The sequence below is a fragment of the Myotis brandtii genome, unplaced genomic scaffold, assembly GCF_000412655.1.
Source record: "Myotis brandtii unplaced genomic scaffold, ASM41265v1 scaffold513, whole genome shotgun sequence".
Taxonomy (NCBI): Eukaryota; Metazoa; Chordata; class Mammalia; order Chiroptera; family Vespertilionidae; genus Myotis; species Myotis brandtii.
The window spans coordinates 4,454,332-4,474,857 of NW_005369552.1; the positions used below are offsets into that span (position 1 = coordinate 4,454,332).

The 20,526-nt window shown below is 38.9% G+C and overlaps 1 protein-coding gene across 2 annotated transcripts in view; it reads left to right on the forward strand.

Moving 5' to 3' along the window:
• The window catches only part of FRY (furry homolog (Drosophila)), a 306,328-nt gene that overhangs the window by 219,774 nt on the left and 66,028 nt on the right, over positions 1-20,526 (forward strand). For both annotated transcript variants that reach the window (XM_014548562.1, XM_005877266.2), the window contains exons 12-14: positions 4,547-4,650; positions 6,523-6,631; positions 8,493-8,579. In XM_014548562.1, coding sequence (XP_014404048.1) covers positions 4,547-4,650; positions 6,523-6,631; positions 8,493-8,579 — 300 coding nt within the window. The remainder of the gene's footprint in view (positions 1-4,546; positions 4,651-6,522; positions 6,632-8,492; positions 8,580-20,526) is intronic.

Here is a 20,526-nt window from a genome sequence, read left to right on the forward strand (position 1 = left end):
GATCAACGGGCACCAGACGCTGGGCTCATGGCTGGCGAGCACAGCTGCGGTGGTGTGAGCCTCTCCTGCAGACACTCCCCCTGCGCACCCCTCCCCCATCCAGACCGGGACTGTAATTGAGACTGGAATCAGGACTGATTGGGCACAAGCCCGCAGCCACTTCTCAGTCATGGGCGCGCCGGTATCGCCCTAGGATGGGCACACAGAGACCACAGCAAAGCGGCAGCTAGCCTACCAAGTGGCAGCAGCAGCAGGTACAGCGGAGCCAGGATGAGCGGGAGCTGCATGGAGCCCAGCCCAGGCTCGGGCTCCTCCCCGGCTACCTGCCTCTTGGAGGACTACTACATCCCTCGGGGGATGTTGGACTGCCGGTTTTGGCCTATCTCTGCAGGCCAGGCCAAGGGACCCCCCCACCAGTGCACGAATCCGTGCCCCGGGCCTCTAGTATCACATAAGTTAGCTTTGGCCACACACCAAGGGTTGCCTCTGCATAGGCTCTATAGAAAGAAATCTTGCTTATGCATCAAATTTTGCTTTAGCTACTACTCACAATTTGCTTTTTAAAATTCAGTGTTTATTAATAATCTGCTCTATGGCAGTCACTGGGAACCCAATGATGAGCAACTCAGAGTCCCTGGAGCTCACAGTCCAGACCTCACAGAAAAGTAAAGGTATAGACCAACATTCTAGAAGCCAGGAATCAGGGGCACTTGGCAGTCTTTCTGGGGAGGAGGGAGTAGAGGGATAGGGAAACGTAACAGAGGGAGCCACACCTCACTGAGTCTTGCCAGAGAGATAGAATGTTCCAAGTAGACCAGGATAGGAAGGCACTCCAGGCACTCAGGGAGTTGTAGAAGGGATGGTACAGCACAGGATGCACCAGCCCGAGGTAAAGGCAAGGGTGGTCATGGGGGAGCCAGGTCACCAAAGGCCCCGTGGAATTTGAACATTGTCCAGGAGGTAATTAGAAGCCACTTAAGGACTTTAAATGCAGGGAAGTTAACAACCATGTCTGTGGTTTAAGGATATCATTTGACAGTGCCAAGAATGGGAAATAGGCAAGGAAACCACTTTAGGGGGGCAGTCAGAGCCATCAATGATATCATCTTGAAATGCTAAAGTATCAGTTACCAGTACAGGATCCATTTGTAAAACAGACTAAAACCTTAAGTCTACCACTTTGCTCTTCAGTCTTTATGGGAGCAAAATAGACCATCTCAACATATTCATAATAGTGAAAGAACATTGGCCACAAGAAGACACACCAAAAAGATAACTGTGAGGAAGGGGGACAGGAATATAGTATAAAGGAAGTTGAGGTTAAACAGAAGACAGAAAGTCGTTTAAACAAGAGATGCCAGTTAGGCTCTTCAGTGATGATATTTTTCCTACCCCATCATGATTCACAATATGCGATAAGGCATAGGAGAGAATTCTGAATGATATACAAAACACATATAAAATACTTATATATCAATAGAGGGAAGTTCACAACAGAGGAGACATTTCCACTAGAATGGAAGCTCCCAGAAATCAGGGCCTACACCTCCCTCTTTGCTGCTGGGCCCTGGTGCCTTGTACATAATAATCTTTACTGTGGACAAGAACAGTGCTCAATACCTTATGTGCATTAATTCGTTTAATTCTCATACCACTCCTGTGAGGCAGATGGGATTCTCGTCTGCATTTCATGTAGGAAATCAGGCCCAGAGAAATTAGGAGCTTCCTTGAAGTTGGCCACACTGCTAATAAATTGCAGAGTGGGGAATATTCAAATGCAGGCAGTGTGTGTCAAGAGTCTGTTTTTAACTACTAGGTAAGCACATCATACACGTTGGCTGATTTGCACTGATTGGAGGAAGGATAATTAGAATTTCCAGACTTTTTAAATGATGGCGTATTTTAAATGCAACTTTAGTAGTTTGATAGTTTACTTAAAGTTTGTTTATGTCACCAAGACATTTGACAAATTACAAAGTATACCATACCTGTTTTAACTACAGGCAAAAAAAAAAAAAAAGATCATCGTTTATGTAGAAAGCATGCATCTAAAAAATTGAGACTTTTTTCTCCTGGAGCTAGAAAAGTAGTTGTAAAGTGTATTTGGAAGAATAAACATAGAGCAATATCTTGGTCAAGCCTAAAAATAAAATTAAAAGAAAAATAAAGCAGTGGATAGTGGAAGACTAAGCCATACCAGATAATAGAACACATTATAAACCTCAAAAATTAAAATGGTGCGATATTACCACATTAATAGACAGACTAATCGAACTGAAAAGAATCCAGAGACAGAGCAAAATGCATATAGAAACTTAGAATCTTATGATAGTGATCACACTAAAAACTTATTTTAAGACTATGTAGACATAAGAACTATCTTTTCTAAATCTAAAAAACTACTCCCTATAATCGTTCCAATCTTTACCTGATTCATCTTTATTCAGTAAATAGTTTAAAGATAAATTTTATTTTAACTTTTAAATAATTATGAATTCTACAAAAAATCAGTGCCTGAATTATCTGCCCTAAGAATAAAACCACTAACCCTAGCCAGCTTGGCTCAGAGCGTCGCCTGTGAACTGAAGGGTCCCAGGTTCGATTCCGGCCCGGGGTTGCAGGCTTGATCCCCAGTAGGGGGCGTGTAGGAGGCAGCTGATCAGTGGTTCTCTCTCATCATTGATGTTTCTATCTCTCTGTCTCCCTTCCTTTCTGAAATTAATAAAGAAATATATTTTTTAAAAAGAATAAACCAGCTAAAAGAATTATGACAAGATAAATGGAGGAATAAGGAAACAGTAGTAATGTAAAAGCAAAGACCTATAAGAAGTTGAGGGATATTTAAAGACTGTTTAGCAAGTATATCAATCCCCTAAAAAATGGTCGGAATTCCAATAGATGTCCAGGGTAAAAATGCCCCCTTTTCCAGATGTCTAAACATGAAGTTGAAGGGCTCTACTAGAGGTTTGTTTGTCAGGGGATACTCAGGAGGGAACAGTTTTAATGGGATGGGTTTCAGGACACGGAGGTAAAACAGAAAGCCTGCACAAGTAGACTATACAGAGATATGGTTCATCGGATAGAAAGGAAGGACTCAGGGGTGGGAGTAGGGAAGCCATCTCCTGAAATGGAAATGGATGAATATAGCCTACCTAAGGTTTAGGGAGCTTGTGGGAGAATACAAGAGGGAGGTAGGAAAGGTAGGTTAGAGCCACGTATTGGCTGGTCAGGTATGCCATGTCAAGAAATGTTAACTTGATACCATAGGCACTGGGAACCACTTAATCCATGTTTTTTAAATAGAAAGGAATATAATAAGATAGGAGAGCACAGAGGGGCTCAGTTTCCTCCTCTCTGGCTGATGTGTTATTGCCTGAAAGCTGGTAGCTGTGCTATAGCTGGTTTCCTTGCCTTGTTTCTGTTTCCTACACAGCAGACAGGACTTCTTACATGTCTCCTCGATTGTAGTGGCTTCCTGTTATCATCATGAGAACTCTGTTCCCTTACTTAGTATGGCATGTAGGATCCCTCGTGGGACTCCTGCCTTCCTCTTGAGCCTCACTGACCACTGCTCCCTCACTTGTTCCCATGCACTGGCATAGCTCTCCTAGCTTCCATGTGCTGTTGCCTCTGCCTAAAGTATTCTCCCTTCCCATTATTTTTTTAAAATATATTTTTATTAATTTCAGAGAGGAAGGGAGGAGGAGAGATAGTAACATCAATGATGAGAGAGAATCATTGATCGGCTGCCTCCTGCACCCCCTCCCCCCCAATGGGGATCAAGCCCGCAACACGGGCATGTGCCCTGGCCCGGAATTGAACTGTGATCTCCTGGCCACTGAGCCACTCTGGCCAGGCTCCCATTGCTTTTTATACCATTCAAGATTTCTAGTGCCAAGTGCAGTAACTGGCCCAGAGTAGGTAAATGGATTAAATTTCACTTGAGTTTCAGGCCACCCATGAGAACTGTTCCTGACCTCGGTCCTTGAGTTTACCACAGGTTCCCCTTCTCTTCCTCTAACTCCTATCCTTATCAGCTTTTCACACTGTCTTCGATCTTGTTGATTGCTTTATTATCTATCTCCAAGCTCCTATAGATTGGGAATACCTCAGGAAAAGGATCTTTTATATCTACCTCCCAGGTTCTAGCACAGTGCCTGACTGTATATTAGCTTCAATAAATGTTTAAGGGTAATTAGATGGGGGTGGGGTTTGAGGAATCAAAGCAATAATAATGTTGACAAGGGCATAACAGCAATAAAAAGAATATATTGGTTCTCAAGAAAAAAAGGCAATCTCAAGTTTTCGTTTGGCAAAGGAGAGAATGACATGCCTTCCCCCGGAACTACTCTGTCCCACCCTCTAGGCTATTTGGATCCCTCCTCATAGATGATTTACCCAATGGACACCAAGAGGCAAAGACCCTACAAGTCCCCGATTATGCGGTGTCCCTTGTAGGGGCTCTTCATTTCCAGGCATTGAGAAAAGAATAATCTTCATATGTCACCATTTACTCTGCAATCTTACATCTTGGTTTCTGTTGTAGAATAAAGACCCCAAGATGGCTCGAGTTGCACTGGAATCTCTGTACAGATTACTTTGGGTTTACATGATTCGAATTAAATGTGAAAGCAACACAGCTACTCAGAGGTAAGGAGCTGGCCTACCTACACTAACCCAATTGGAAGCTGACAGTTCCTGCAAGATCTAAGTCCTTAGTTATTGGCTCAGCAGCCGTGACAGAAACTGCAGTCTCAACCGGGACAGCCAAGTTCCATGTCCAGGAATGTATTTGTCACATTAAAAAAGAAATGGCTAGGTTCTAGCAGTGCCTGACTGTATATTAGCTTCAATAAATGTTTAAGGGTAATTAGATGGGGGTGGGGTTTGAGGAATCAAAGCAATAACAATGTTGACAAGGGCATAACAGCAATAGAAAGAATAGATTGGTTCTCCTCTTGGTGCTAGGAGAATGAACTCCCTGGTACTGGAGAAAAAAAGGCAATCTCAAGTTTTCGTTTGGCAAAGGAGAGAATGACATGCCTTCCCCCGGAACTACTCTGTCCCACCCTCTAGGCTATTTGGATCCCTCCTCATAGATGATTTACCCAATGGACACCAAGAGGCAAAGACCCTACAAGTCCCCGATTATGCGGTGTCCCTTGTAGGGGCTCTTCATTTCCAGGCATTGAGAAAAGAATAATCTTCATATGTCACCATTTACTCTGCAATCTTACATCTTGGTTTCTGTTGTAGAATAAAGACCCCAAGATGGCTCGAGTTGCACTGGAATCTCTGTACAGATTACTTTGGGTTTACATGATTCGAATTAAATGTGAAAGCAACACAGCTACTCAGAGGTAAGGAGCTGGCCTGGGTTAACGGTAATCACATCACTGAGTCCATGGTAGCCACATCCCTCAGCCAGTGAGAGGATGTTTTGTTTTATTACTACCTACACTAACCCAATTGGAAGCTGACAGTTCCTGTGTCCTTGAGTTTACCACAGGTTCCCCTTCTCTTCTTCTAACTCCTATCCCTATCAGCTTTTCACACTGTCTTCGATCTTGATTGCTTTATTATGTGTCTCCCAGCTCCTATAGATTGGGAATACCTCAGGAAAAGGATCTTTTATATCTACCTCCCAGGTTCTAGCACAGTGCCTGACTGTATATTAGCTTCAATAAATGTTTAAGGGTAATTAGATGGGGGTGGGGTTTGAGGAATCAAAGCAATAATAATGTTGACAAGGGCATAACAGCAATAAAAAGAATATATTGGTTCTCAAGAAAAAAAGGCAATCTCAAGTTTTCGTTTGGCAAAGGAGAGAATGACATGCCTTCCCCCGGAACTACTCTGTCCCACCCTCTAGGCTATTTGGATCCCTCCTCATAGATGATTTACCCAATGGACACCAAGAGGCGAAGACCCTACAAGTCCCCGATTATGCGGTGTCCCTTGTATGGGCTCTTCATTTCCAGGCATTGAGAAAAGAATAATCTTCATATGTCACCATTTACTCTGCAATCTTACATCTTGGTTTCTGTTGTAGAATAAAGACCCCAAGATGGCTCGAGTTGCACTGGAATCTCTGTACAGATTACTTTGGGTTTACATGATTCGAATTAAATGTGAAAGCAACACAGCTACTCAGAGGTAAGGAGCTGGCCTACCTACACTAACCCAATTGGAAGCTGACAGTTCCTGCAAGATCTAAGTCCTTAGTTATTGGCTCAGCAGCCGTGACAGAAACTGCAGTCTCAACCGGGACAGCCAAGTTCCATGTCCAGGAATGTATTTGTCACATTAAAAAAGAAATGGCTACAATTTTCCAACTGTCCTTAGTTTTTCCAGAAACATTTTTATAGAGCAATTATGCTAATGGAAAGGGATAAAGTGGTTTGTTTTCTTTTTCTGAATTTTGTCTAATACTAAGATAAGGTGAAACATCTGCTATTTTCCCTTGAAGAACTGGACCTCAGCCAATCTTACTTGTTTTCTCTTTCTTCCCTTATCTTTCAGCCGTCTTATAACCATCATCACAACACTTTTCCCCAAAGGGTCTCGTGGTGTGGTGCCAAGGGATATGCCTCTGAACATCTTTGTGAAAATTATTCAATTCATTGCCCAGGTAATGGACAAGCTTCTGGAGTGTGTCTTCTAGTTATCTTTACGTAGCCAGTCTCCTTCTTAGGATGTACTAACAGATGAGGTGTGTAAATTAGCTCACGTGTATTGACTTTTCAGAATGGGTTTATAAGTGTTTTCACACACAGCTGGTGACTTTTGCCTCAAAACAAATTGTGACATGGGAATGTAGAGTGCTTTCAGCATGTGACTCATGAAGGAACAGAGACAAAGTTTAAGTGATTCACCTAAGGTCCTAGAGCATGTTAGTAAAGGTGTCTCTTAACTCATAGTCTCTGGCTTTTTTCCCCCCCATGATTCTCTGCTCTGGATTATGCAAATCAGGAGGAAACAAACAAGTCTGATGTTTAGAGGAAACCAAAAGAAGCTAATTTAGTGAAACTTGATGAGTAAAGAATAATGCTGAAAGTTTCATTCTGTGAAAAAGAAGAATGTAATAGGAATATTAGCATTTATCAAGCACTCACTCTTTGCTAAGAACAGTTCTAAGTATTTTACATGTATTAAATTACTTAAAAACTGGCACCAATAATATTAAACATAGTTTTTAGTGTTTAATTTACTATTTAGACCTAAGATTTTTACTTTATAATTCACTTTGTGAGTAAATCACAAAGTTTTACTCCAACTTTGTGATTTACAAAGGAATATGAAAAGACAATTATTCCATCTCAGTCTGTGCCTCGAGCCAGCTCTATACCCCTGAACAAGTCAGAGAACATCTTTTTTCTCTGTTTCTTTATCTGTAAAATGTGAGTGAGAATGCTTGCCTGTTATACCTAGAATGTTGAGTGGATAAAGGGAAATAATAGGTATGAAAATACTGTTGAAACACAATTGACATTGATATGAAGACATAGGTTTAATTGTTACTATCTATAATAATAAAAGGGTAATATGCTAATTAGACCAGACGTACTTCCGGACAAAGCCGGGGCCAGAGGGAAGCCAGCCCAGTCCCAGGTGCCTGTGGGAGGCCAGAGGAAAGCCAGCCCGGGTCCTGGGTGCCAGAGGGAAGCTGGTGCCAGCAGCCAGGAGGAAGGAAGGCCTACACTTGCACGAATTTTGTACATCAGGCCTCTAGTTTAATGTATCTCTCTGTGTGATTGGCACAGTGAAATGCCTCTGTAATATTGGTACTTAGGGAAAGGATATTACTTGCTTGGCAGGCAGATGAATTAATGTAACCTTTCTGCATGTAGTTATCATGTGGCTGAGGATAGGCTTCAATTATTCTGGAATAGGTTTTATAAAATAAACCTGTCATATCTTCATAGCCACTGTCCCAAATTATTAGAATCTGGCTTCAACCTTCTCATTTAAGTAACCTTGACATATCTTATTTGTTGATTATTCATTTCACTTGTAGAATTATCTGTTGTAATATGAGTCAAAGAATTTGAAATGCTAGAGAGTAGAAGAAAATGCTTATTTTGCAGTGGCTTTTAAACAATACATTTTAAACTGAATTTCAAGAAGGTGTCAGCATTTGCAAAACAAGCAGGAAAAGTTGAGCCCAAGCCCAGAGACGTCAAGTGCTTTTATTTTTCTGTTGTTTTTGGGTTATTAGTCATTCTGTGCTTTGGGGAATAATTGTATATATTACATATAATTGCTCATAATTGCATTATAATGAGAGCATCCCTGTGCATTACGCAAAAACAGAAGCAGCTCCACCAAAATTCAGTGGGCATGTTCTTCCTCAGGGAGTGATCCGTGACACTGAGCAGGACTTCTACTCGTAGTAGCCACCTGTTTGGTACATATGAAGAAAGTAGATATTTCATGTTTAATTTGTATCTTAACACTTTTTCATTTGTTTTGTTTTCTCTTTTTCACTACAGGAACGTTTAGATTTTGCAATGAAAGAAATCATTTTTGATTTTCTTTGTGTGGGAAAGCCAGCAAAAGCTTTCAGTCTCAACCCGGAGGTATGAGTGATCACTTTCTGTTCCTCTAACAGTGTGGGCCTTGACAGAGCCACACCTTTGTAACTCTGGAGAATGGGTGAAGGACATCGTCTCCAAAAGTCTTCCATGTGTTCCTGTCCATGTTACTTGGCTAAATAGTACAAATGATGGCATTTGAGAAGTAAGATTTTAGATGAATAGACTTAGAACGATGAAAGGTTGGTATGCTACCAGATTCTGACCGTGTATAATAGAGCACACCACGCCCCCAAGATAATCTCTCACCACAAGGCCAGTTGTTTTATTTTTTTAAAGTCAGTGCATTTACTTGTAATTATCTTGGTGCAGGTTAACTAGTTGAACATTGAGAAGTGATAAAACAAAAAAAATATATAATATATAAAAATATATAATAAAGTACTAAAATCTAGTGAGATTAAATAAATGATGTATGAATATTTGTTTCTGTAACAGCATCACAACTCAGGGCTAGGCAGTCATGGAAATGAGGATACAGTGGGCATGATACAGGATGTGGAGCGATGGGCCTGTGCAAATGACAAGTGCATTCTGCTTTAAACTTTTAAAAACACATTGGCCAATGGAAATATGCCTCACAAGCTGCCTCTGTGTAGCCCTTTCCTATCAGACTGTAGAAAGAGCACTGGACTGGCAGTCAGCGGAGCGGGATTTGCCACTTGCCACGGGAGCTACCACTTTTACCAGCTATATGACATTTACCTCTCTGCACTTCAGCTCATCCACAAGTACAATGGACAAAATACTTTCTTCTCTCAAGTTTGTAGTAGCATAATATCACAGTTCTTCAGTGTGAAAGGAGATCCAGGGGCTCCAAATAAGCAGCTGGTTAGTAGCAGAGGGAGCCTAGGTCTCCTGGTGTCTTCATGCTTCTTCCCCCCACAGCCTGGATTCTCTTCTTGGTGATAAGGTTGTCACATACACATATAGGGACAGCTATAGAAATTCCCAAAGGAGTTTCTTTCTGGTGTCTATTGACATCACAGGCTTCTGAAATGGCTGCAGCTGGGGTTCATGGGCCAATTGGAGGGGGACAAAGCCAGTATAAATCCATGGCATTTGGGTTAGCTTGAGGCTCAGACCACAATTAGTGAAGAGTCTTCTCTTGAAGGAAGGTTCTCAAAATATTTTTCACCTTTTAGGAGTCATGGTTCATCTTTAACAATCAGTTCTCAGAATTACTGGGTTATTTGTCTGAAAGGAACATGTTGAAAGTCTTTAATCATTATCACCATCTAGAAACTTTACCCTTGGTTCTTCTCTCAAACTCCTCATCCAATCAATGATTAATAAGTTAGCATCTCTGTGCAGAGCATTTGAAATAATGGTGTTTTTTTAACTACCAAAAATAGGGAATATTTGAGTATCTTCTATTTCTCTTGATTTTATAGTAATACAGAAAAGTTTAGTTTGTCAGTAGCTGTAATTAGAATCTCAAAGACACATCTGTGACCCCACTCAATAAAACATACGAGGATGAGGATAGTCTATGAAGAAGATGGCATACATTTGATGGAGTATGTTGTAGGGCACAGTTTCTCAGGAAACAAATCCAGATTGTGTCTTTTTTAAAAAATTCTTTATTATTTAATGTATTACATAACTCTCCTTTTACCCCCATTGACTTCTCCCTGGCTGCTCTCACCTCCCAGCACATGCCTTCACCCCCCTACTGTCTGTGTCAATTGGTTATGTTCATATGCATGCATACAAGTCCTTTGGTTGATCTCTTACCCTCCCCCCTTCCCCTACTTTCCCTCTTCAGTTGGATAGTCTGTTCATTGCATCTATGCCTCTGGCTCTATTTTTGCTCAACAGTTTATGTTGTTCATTATATTCCACAAATGAGTGAGATCATGTGATATTTATCTGTCTCCGACTGGCTTATTTCACTTAGCATGATGCTCTCCAGGTCCATCCATGCCAGTAGTTCTCAACCTGTGGGTCGTGACCCCTGAAAATACATCCTGCATATCAGATATTTACATTACGATTCATAACAGTAGCAAAATTACAGTTGTGAAGTGGCAACAAAAATAATTTTATGTTTGGGGGTCACCACAACATGAGGAACTGTAGTAAAGGGTCGTGGCATTAGGAAGGCTGAGAACCACTGATCCATGCTGTTTCAAATGGTAAGAGTTCCTTCTTTTTTACAGCAGCGTAGTATTCCATTGTGTAGATGTACCACAGGTTTTTAATCCACTCATCTGCCAATGGGCACTTAGGTTTTTCCAAATCTTAGCTATTGTAAATTGTGCTGCTATGAACATAGGGGTGCATATATTCTTTCTGATTGGTGTTTGTGATTACTTGGTATATATTCCTAGAAGTGGGATTACTGGGTCAAATGGGAGTTCCATTTTTAATTTTTTAAGGAAACTCCATACTGTTTTCCACAGTGGTTGCACCAGTCTGCATTCCCACCAGCAATGCATGAGGGTTCCTATTTGTCCACATCCTCAGCAGCACTTGTCATTGGTTCATTTGTTGATGATAGCCATTCTGACAGGTGTGAGATGATACTTCGTTGTTGTTTTGATTTGCATCTCTCAGATTATTAGTGACTTTGAGCATGTTTTCATATGTCTCTTGGCCTTCTGCATATCCTCTTTTTAAAAGTGTCTATTTAGGTCCTTTTCCCATTTTTTAATTGGATTGTTCATCTTCCTTTTGTTAAATTGTATGAGTTACCTATAAATTTTGGAGATTAAACCCTATTGGAGATAACATTGGCGAATATGTTCTCCTATGCAGTGGGCTTTCTTGTTGTTTTTATGGTTTATTTTGCTGTGCAGAAGCTTTTTATTTTGATGCAGTCCCATTTGCTTATTTTCTCCTTAGTTTCCATTGCCCTAGGAGCTATATTGGTAAGATACTGCTATGACAGCTGTCTGCTATTTTGCTGCTTACGGCTACTATGATTTTTATGGTTTCCCATCTTATGTTTAAGTCCTTTATCCATTTTGAGTTTATTTTTGTGTATGGTGTAAGGTGGTGTTCTGGTTTCATTTTTTTTTCATGTATCTGTCCAATTTTCCCAACACCATTTATTGAAGACTGTCTTGACTCCATTGTATGTTTTTGCCTCCTTTGTCAGATATTAATTGAGCATAATGACTTGGATTGATTTCTGAATTCTCTGTTCTTTTCCATTGGTCTATATGTCTGTTCCTGTGCCTGTGCCTGTGCCAGGCCATTTTGATAACAGTGGCTTTGTAATATAGTTTAATATCTGATACTGTGACCCTCCAACTTTGTTCTCCTTTCTCAGGGTTGCTGCAGCTATTCAGGGTCTTTTTTTTTTATCCCATATGAATTTTTGGAGAGTTTGTTCTAGGACTGTGAAATATGCAGTTGGTATTTTAATAGGGGTTTAATTGAATCTATAGATTGCTTTGGGTAGTTTGGACATTTTAATGATGTTGATTCTACCAATCCATGAACACGGTATATTCTTCCATTTGTTTATGTTTTCCTCTATCTCTTTTTTCAACATCCTGTAGTTTTCCAAGTATAGGTCTTTTCCGTCCTTAGTTAAGTTTATTCCTAGGTATCTAAATTTTTTGTTACAATGGTAAATGGGATTTTTTTTTTTTTTAGTTTCTCTTTCTATGAGTTCATTATTGGTGTATTAAAAAAGCCATAGATTTCTGGGTGTTAATTTTGTATCCTGCTACATTGCCAAATTCATGTTTTTATGGCATCTTTAGGGTTTTCTATGTACAATATCATGTCATCTGCAAATAATGACAGTTTTACTTCTTTTCCAATTTGGATGCCTTTTATTTCTTTTTCTTGTCTGATTGTTATGGCTAGCATTTCCAGTACTGTGTCAAACAGGAGTGGTGAAAGTGGGCATCCCTGTCTTGTTAGTGTTCTTAGGGGAAATGGTTTTAGTTTTTGCCCATTGAGTATGATGTTGGCTGTAGGTCTGTCATATAAGGCTCTTATTATGTTGAGGTATGATCCCTTTATTCCCACTTTGCTGAGAATTTTTATCAAGAAAGGGTGTTGGATTTTTTCAAATGCTTTTTCTGCATCAATTGATATAATTATGTGATTTTTGTCTCTCAATTTGTTTATATGATGTATGTTTGTTGATTTGTGGATATTGTACCAGCCTTGCGTCCCCGGAATAAATCCCACTTGGTCATGGTGTATGATTTTTCTAATGTAATACTGGATCCAATTTGCTAGAATTTTGTTTAGGATTTTAATATCTGTGTTCATCAGGGATATTGGCCTATAATTTTCTTTCTTTGTAGTGTCCTTATCTGGTTTGGGGATTAGGGTAATGCTGGCTTCATAGAAAGAGCTTGGAAGTGTGACTTCCTCAAGAATTTTTTGGAGTAGTCTGAGAAGGATAGGTTTTAGTTCTTTTATGTTTGATAAAACTCCCATGTGAAGCCATCCTGTCCAGGGCTTTTGTTTACTGGAGGTTTTTTGATTACTGCTTCAATTTCCTCAGTAGTTATTGTCCTACTCAGGTTTTTTATTCTTCCTGTTGAGTTTTGGAAGATTTTATTTTTCTAGGAAAATGTCCATTTTGTCTTGGTTGTCCAGTTTGTTGGAGTAGAGTTGTTAGTAATATTTTTTTTATAATCTTTTGTGTGTCTGTGGGGTTGGTTGTTACTTCAACTCTTTCATTTCTGATTTTGTTTATTTGGGTCCTCTCTCTTTGTTTCTTCATGAGCCTGGCTAGAGGTTCATCAATCTCATTTATTCTTTACAAGAACCAGCTCTTGGTTTTATTGATCTTTTGTGTTATTGTTGTTGGGTTTTTTTTGTTTGTTTGTTTGTTTGTTTTTGTCTCTATGTCATTTATTTCCACTCTGATCTTTATTATTTCCTTCTTTCTGCTTACTCTGGGCTTTTCTTGTTGCTTTCTTCCTAGTTCTTTAAGTTGTAGGGTTAAATAATTTATGACCATTTTTTCTTGTTTTCTGATAGACCTGTAATGCTATGAACTTTCCTCTCAGGACTGCTTTCACTGTATCCCATAGATTTTGGATTGTTGTGTTTTCATTGCCATTTGTTTCCAGGATGCTTTTTATTTCTTCTTTGATCTCCTTGGTAACCCAATCATTGTTTAATAGCATGCAGATGTTGTTTTGTTTCATGTTGTCTCAAAGCTCCCTTAAGCTCTCCTCCTGCTTTTTAAGTTTTTTTTTCAGTTGCTCCTCTGCTTCTGTGTGTTTTTTCCTACCTTGTCTTTTAACTCGCTGATGCTGTTCTCAGCTTCTTCCAGTCTACTATTGAAACTTTCCATTGTGTTCATTATTGCAGCTATGTCATTCTTCATTTCCTCTTGATTCTTACACATGTTGTTGAATTTGTCTTCCATCCTTTAAAGCATCCTTATAACCATTGCTCTGAATTCTCTTTTTTTGGTGCCCTTGACCAGAATCGAACCTGGGAAGCTCTGAATTCTTTCTCTGAAAAACTTGCTTGCCTCCATTTCATTTTTTTCCTCTTCAGGTGATTCCTCCTTTTCTTTCATATGGGGGTTGTTCTTTTGTCTCCCCATTTTTGCTGTTCCTTTGTGATTGTTTCTATGTATCAAACTGCTATGCCACCCAGATTTTTTGAGTTTGTCTTATATAGTAGATGTTTTGTGGGCCCAGTGGTGCAGTCTCTCCAGTCTTCTGGGTTGGTTATTCTAGGGATGGCCCCTACTTGGGATATTTGGGTTCTCATGGTGTAGTTGGGTCTTCAGTGTTATTGTCACGTTCGTGGATGGAGTCTCTTCTCAGGGTATCTGGTTATGTGGCTTGCTCTCTACCATGTTGACTGAACAGGACAAAATACAAGTCGACAAGACACAACACAGAGGGAACGAAACACAAATGTACTCACGACACTGATAACCCTAATAAAAGTGACCACCAGAGAAAAGAAAATTAGGAGAGAGAAAAGAGAGCAAAAATGATATTTAGAAAAGAAAAAAAAGGTAAGAAAGAAAAGAAGAAGAAATATATATGGGGAGAAAACACCACATAACTGATAAACCAAAAAAATGCAAACAACAAACACCCCAAAAAAGGGGAGACAGAATCTGTAGAGTCAGAGCTTATATACAGAAAGTAAGGTCAAGGATGCCCTAACCAGTTTGGCTGAGTGGATAGAGTGTCGGCCTGCAGACTGAAGGGTCCCAGGTTCGATTCCAGTCAAGGGCATGTACCTTGATTGGGGGCACATCCCCAGTAGGAGGCATGCAGGAGGCAGCTGATCGATGTTTCTCTCTCATCATCGATGTTTCTAACTCTCTGTCCCTCTCTCTTCCTCTCTGTAAAAAATCAATAAAATATATATGTTACAAAAAAGTAAGGTCAAGGAATTGAATGAATACGGGAAGGACAACAGTTCAGTATAGAGGAGGTAGAAAGTGAATAAGTGGATAAGAAGAAAAGAAAAAGAAAAAAATGTTAAAAAAAATAAAACAACAAAGTGTATACATTTTTAAAATTTATCTATTAATTTATTCATCCATTTTTTGAAAAGGAGAATAGAAGAGAGAGCAGGTAGGTTTGAGTTTATTGAATGAAACTAATTAAACAATTAGGATAAGAGGAGAGCAAGAGAGGAGAGGAAAAACAAGCATAAAAAATTAACTAGCAAAGAAAGAGAAAGGAGAAGGGTGTGTGGACTTGGAGCAGGGGAAAGAAAATTAGATATATGAGTAAGCCAACAGAGACTACGATAATAATAACACATCAGTAAAGCAGATAAAGAAGATCAATTTTTAACAAGGGGTAAAAAGAAAGGAAAGAGAAAAACTAAAGTAGGAACAGGAGAAGGGAAAACAGGATGAAAGAGGGAGAACTGAGGAAGAAAAGGGTGGGGAAAAATTAAAAAAATAACAATTAAAAAATAAAACTAGAATGAAGAAAAAGAATAAAAAATAAAAAAAATATTTTTTAATAAAAGATTAAAAAAAAAAGTGAAATGTCATTCACTTCAGCTGAGTTTTAATTCCCCATGGGGTCTGGTTTAAGACCCCAACTCTTCTGTCTGCCACTTCTCAGTTTTCTGTTAGGTAGTCAGCACCGTGTTAAAGTTCCAAGTAATCCACTGCTCCTTTGTTTGGGCCTCTCTCCGCAGCCTTGGCTGCAAGCAGGTGGGACTAATCTGCCCACTTAGCCTGTCTGCCTGCTGTCAATCTTAATATCTCAAGTGTCTGTTTCTGATAGGGCTTTAGGTGGGGGTGGTGCTGTATTGCTTTTCAGGACTGAACACCCCTTTACAACCCAGTCCCTTAGGGCTCTTTGAGGCTATTCAGAGTCTGTTTCCTTTGTACAGCTCAGGGTGCAGTCTGGGTGTGGCTGTATTAGCTGTCTTGAGGCTGCTGGGAGGGGCTGGCTCTTCAGGAGAAAAATGGCTGTGTAGGTTTAGAGCACTGTTTCTTTGTTACTAATGTTGTGGCCCCACCCCATAACAAAGAAACAGAATTTCCAGAGGATGAGGCCCAGAAATCAGGATTTTAAAAAGATTCCCAGGTGATTCTAATGTGCAGCCAAGGTTGAGAACCACTGGTTTAGAGGGTCAGGAATGTCTCAGTGCTGGATTCCTGGTCACCTCTCCCTGTCCTGTTCTCCTCCACAGCCTCTCCCCAGACTCCACAAATCCGCACCTCCACCTATTCCCCAGCCATGGGTGAGAGTTTGTATTTGAAAGATCCTATGAACTGGGTTTAGCAAATAAAAGTAAAGACAAAACAGAGGCAAAACAACTGCATGACTGTGAGTTTCTCTCCTCCTGGCACTATGTGGCTTGGGCAGCTCTTCATGTTGCCTTTCTGGGCTCAGCCTCTCATGGCTAAGGACTTAGATCTAGAATCCCCTGCTGCCAGCAGCCCTGTGGACTTCCTTCCACAGTTGGATGTTATGCCTGTTCCCAAGGGATGCGGACTTGGTGCCATGTAGCTTTCTTCTGACCCTCTCAGTCCAGTGGTCTCACGTCTCTCTCAAGCTCAGATTCCTGATCCTACCGTTCTCTAGGCGTTTCTGCCCTTCTCGGCTGAGAATTGCCTCACCAGCTGTGGCTACTTGACCAATTCCAGATGGATGTTATTCAATTTAGGTGCTCATTCCATCTGCTCCAGATAAGTCTCAGTACACGTCTGCCTATTCAGCCACCATTTTTCCCTCCGGGCCAGATTGTATCTTATATATGTTTTGGAAGTAGCTTGTGGAACAGACCCAAGATCTAAAGGTTTATCTCACTGCAAATCAGTATTGCTCCACACTCAGCAGTTAGGTGATTTCCAGGTAAGTGTTTATCTTAGTTCAATCCTAATGGACTTTTTCGTGCACCCTCATCATCATAAGAATTTACACATCTGTGAGAAGAGTTTCTTGATCATCCATTTCTCTCATTTTTGTTTTGATCTAAAATAATGTGGACCCAGAGGTCCTAGCCAGTGCCAGTGGCAAAAAGAACTAAAAGCATATATATTAGAAAGGAAGGAATAAAACTGTCTTTATTCACTGACAATATAATTACCTATATAGAAAATACCAAAGGACCTACAGAAAACCTACTAGAACTAATAAATATTTTAGAAAGTTTGTAGGATATAAGATAAATATATAAAATTAATGTATTTCTATATTTTCAGTTAAAACTATTGGAAATTGAACAATTTACAATACCAATGAAAACAAAATACTTAGCAATAAAGCTAACAAAATATGTGCAACATTTATATACTGAAAACTAAAAAAACATTGAGAGAAATAAAAAATAACAAATAAAGGAAGAGAAATACTGTTTGTAAATTCAGAGATTTAAGATTATACAAGGTTATTTATTCCCAAATTAATCTAAACCATAATTCCAATAATAATCCTGCTTTTCCTATAGAAATAAATAAGTTGATTCTAAAATGTATATGGAAAGTATAAGGAACTAGCATAACCAACATAATTTTAAAAAATAATGAAATTGGAGGACTGGCATGTCCTGCTTTCAAAATTTACTATAAAGCTACAGTAGTAGTATTGGAGGAAGGATGAATGTAAAGACCAATGAAACAGAATAAAAAATCCGAAAACATACCCACACTTATGTGGTCAGTTGATTTTCAACAAGGGTTCCAAGTTATCTTAGTGGATAAAGGATAGTCTCTCTAATAAATGGTGCTGAACAACTGGATATCCACTTGAAAATAATAAACTTTGTCCCATAATTTTCACTGTAAGCAAAAATTAACTTAAATTAAACATAAACCTAAATGTAAAATACATTATAAAATTTCCAGAAAAAAAAACAAGATCTTTGTGAACTTTGGGTGAGCAAAAATTTTCTCAGGACATAATAAAACATAAGTTACAAAAGAAATGTTGATAAAAATTGAACATCACCAAAATAAAAAAAAAGTCTGCACTTTAAAAGACACTGTTAATAAAATGTAGAGTCAGACTGGGAGAAAACGTTTGCAAAACATATCTGATAAAGCACTTCTATCCAAAATTTATAAAGAACTCTCACAATTCAACAACAACAACAAAAACACCCAGTTTTTTTAAATGGGAAAAATGAACAGCCTCTTAACCAAAAAAAGAGGTAGAAATGACAAATAAGTTCCTGAAAAGATGTTCAACATCATTAATCATTAGGGAAAAGCAAGGGAAACTAAAGTGAAAGGTGCTAAGAAGGATACAGAGCAACTGCAACTTCGCACTGTTTTTATGATAATGCAAAAAAGGTACAACCACTTTAGAAAACAGCTTGGCAATTTCTTATAAGGTTAAACATACATGTACCATATGATCCAACATTTTCACCTCAGGAAATTAAATTCAAAAGGTTTATATGGATATTTATATCAGCTGTATTCATAATCACTAAAAGTAGGAAAGCAGCTCATGTTCAGCTGCTGGTAAATGGCCAAACAAATTATGAAGCATCGATACAATGGAAAACTCTTCAATAAAAAGGAACAAACTACTGATATTGCAACATCTCAAAAGCATTATGCAAAGTGAAAGAAGCAAGACACAAAAGGCTATATATATGGTTTGATTCCATTTATATCACATGGAAAAGGCAAAACTATAGGTAAAAATTAGACAAAGGGTTGTAGGTTCTGGGGTTGAAGTAGAGGACTGACTAGAAAGAGGAACAAGAGGTTTTTTTGGAATGATGGAAATATTTTATATCTTGACTGTGATGACAGTTACCTGATATATATGATAGATAAATGATAGATAGATAGATAGATAGATAGATAGATAGATAGATGATAGATGATAGATATTTCTCAAAACTCAAAAAAATGCATGAGCCTAGAAAACATTTCATGAAAGGACTACTCAAATACATGAGGGAATTAATAGACTTTTAAAAAATTCATCTTTATTTTTTAAAGTATTACAGATGTTCCCCTTTTCTTCACCATTCACTCCTTCCATCCCCCTCTTGCCCGCTCCCCAGGCCTTCACCATGACTGTTTTAAAGATGAGAATTCTGGATACATTTTAGGGACTCGATAAATTGTATATAGATTATCTTTCTTAGTACTAATAATTTTCTGCTGTAGGAAGTAGTCTATTTGGGGAACTTATTACTTCATGTGGTTTGCAAATATGAGAATAAGTGTTTTATACATGGTTGTATAAGGAAGTACTGATGTTCTGACCTTTTAAGATTATTGTAGTGGGAGTGTCTTACTGACTGATCTTCCAGAGCTGTTACTATGCCTTACCTGAGCCCAAGAAAGATAACACCCTCTCCCACCTTCCCCCTGAGATTCCACACTCTGTTTTATGCTTCCATGTCTCTGGATCCATTCTTTTCATCGGTATATTTTGTTACTTAGATTCCACTTATGAGTGAGATCATGTGATACTTGTCTTTCTCTGACTGACTTATTTCACTTAGCATAATACTCTCCAGGTCCCTCCATGCTGTCTCAAAGGATAAGAGATTCTTCTTTTTTTACTGCTGCATAATATTCCCTGGTATAAATGTACCACAGCTTTTTTATTCACTCATCTACTGATGGGCACTTGGGCTGTTTCCAGATTTTAGCTATTGTAAATTATGATGCTATGAACACAGGGGTACACACATTCTTTCTGATTGATATTTCAGATTTCGTAGGATATATTCCTAGAAGTGGGATCACTGGATCAAATGGAAGTTCCATGCTTCATTTTTTGAGGAAACTCCATACCGTTTTCCATAATGGCTGCACCAGTCAACATTCCCACCAGCAGTGTACTTGGGTTCCCTTTGCTCCACATTCTTGCCAGTACTTACCATTTATTGATTTGTTGATGGTAGCAAATCAATAGGTGTGAGGTGATCCCTCATTGTCATTTTAATTTGCATCTCTCTAATGATCAGTGACTTGAAGCATTTTTTCATATGTCTCTTGGCCATCTGTATGTCCTCTTTGAGGAAGTGTCTATTTAGGTCCTTTGCCCATTTTTTAATTGGATTGTTTGTCTTTCTTCTGTTAAGTTGTATGAGTTCCTTATATATTTTGAGTATTAACCCTTTATCAGCTCTATCATTGCCAAATATGTTCTCCTATGCAATGGGCTCCCTTTTCATTTTGTTGATGGTTTCTTTTGCTGTGCAGAAGTTTTTTATTTTGATGTAATCTCATTTGTTTATTTTCTCCTTAGTTTTCTTTGCCCTAGAAGATGTATCCATAAACACACTGCCACGAGAGCTGTCTGAGATTTTGCTGCCTATGGTTTCTTCTAGGATTTTTATGGTTTCACAACTTACATTTAAGTCTTTTATCCATTTTGAGTTTATTCTTGTGTATGGTGTAAGTTGGTGGTCTAGTTTCATTTTTTGCATGTATCTGTACAATTTTCCCAGTAACATTTATTGAAGAGACTATCTTGACTCCACTATACTAGTACTATTATGCCATTGCCCTTTGTCAAATATTAATTGAGTATATTGGCTT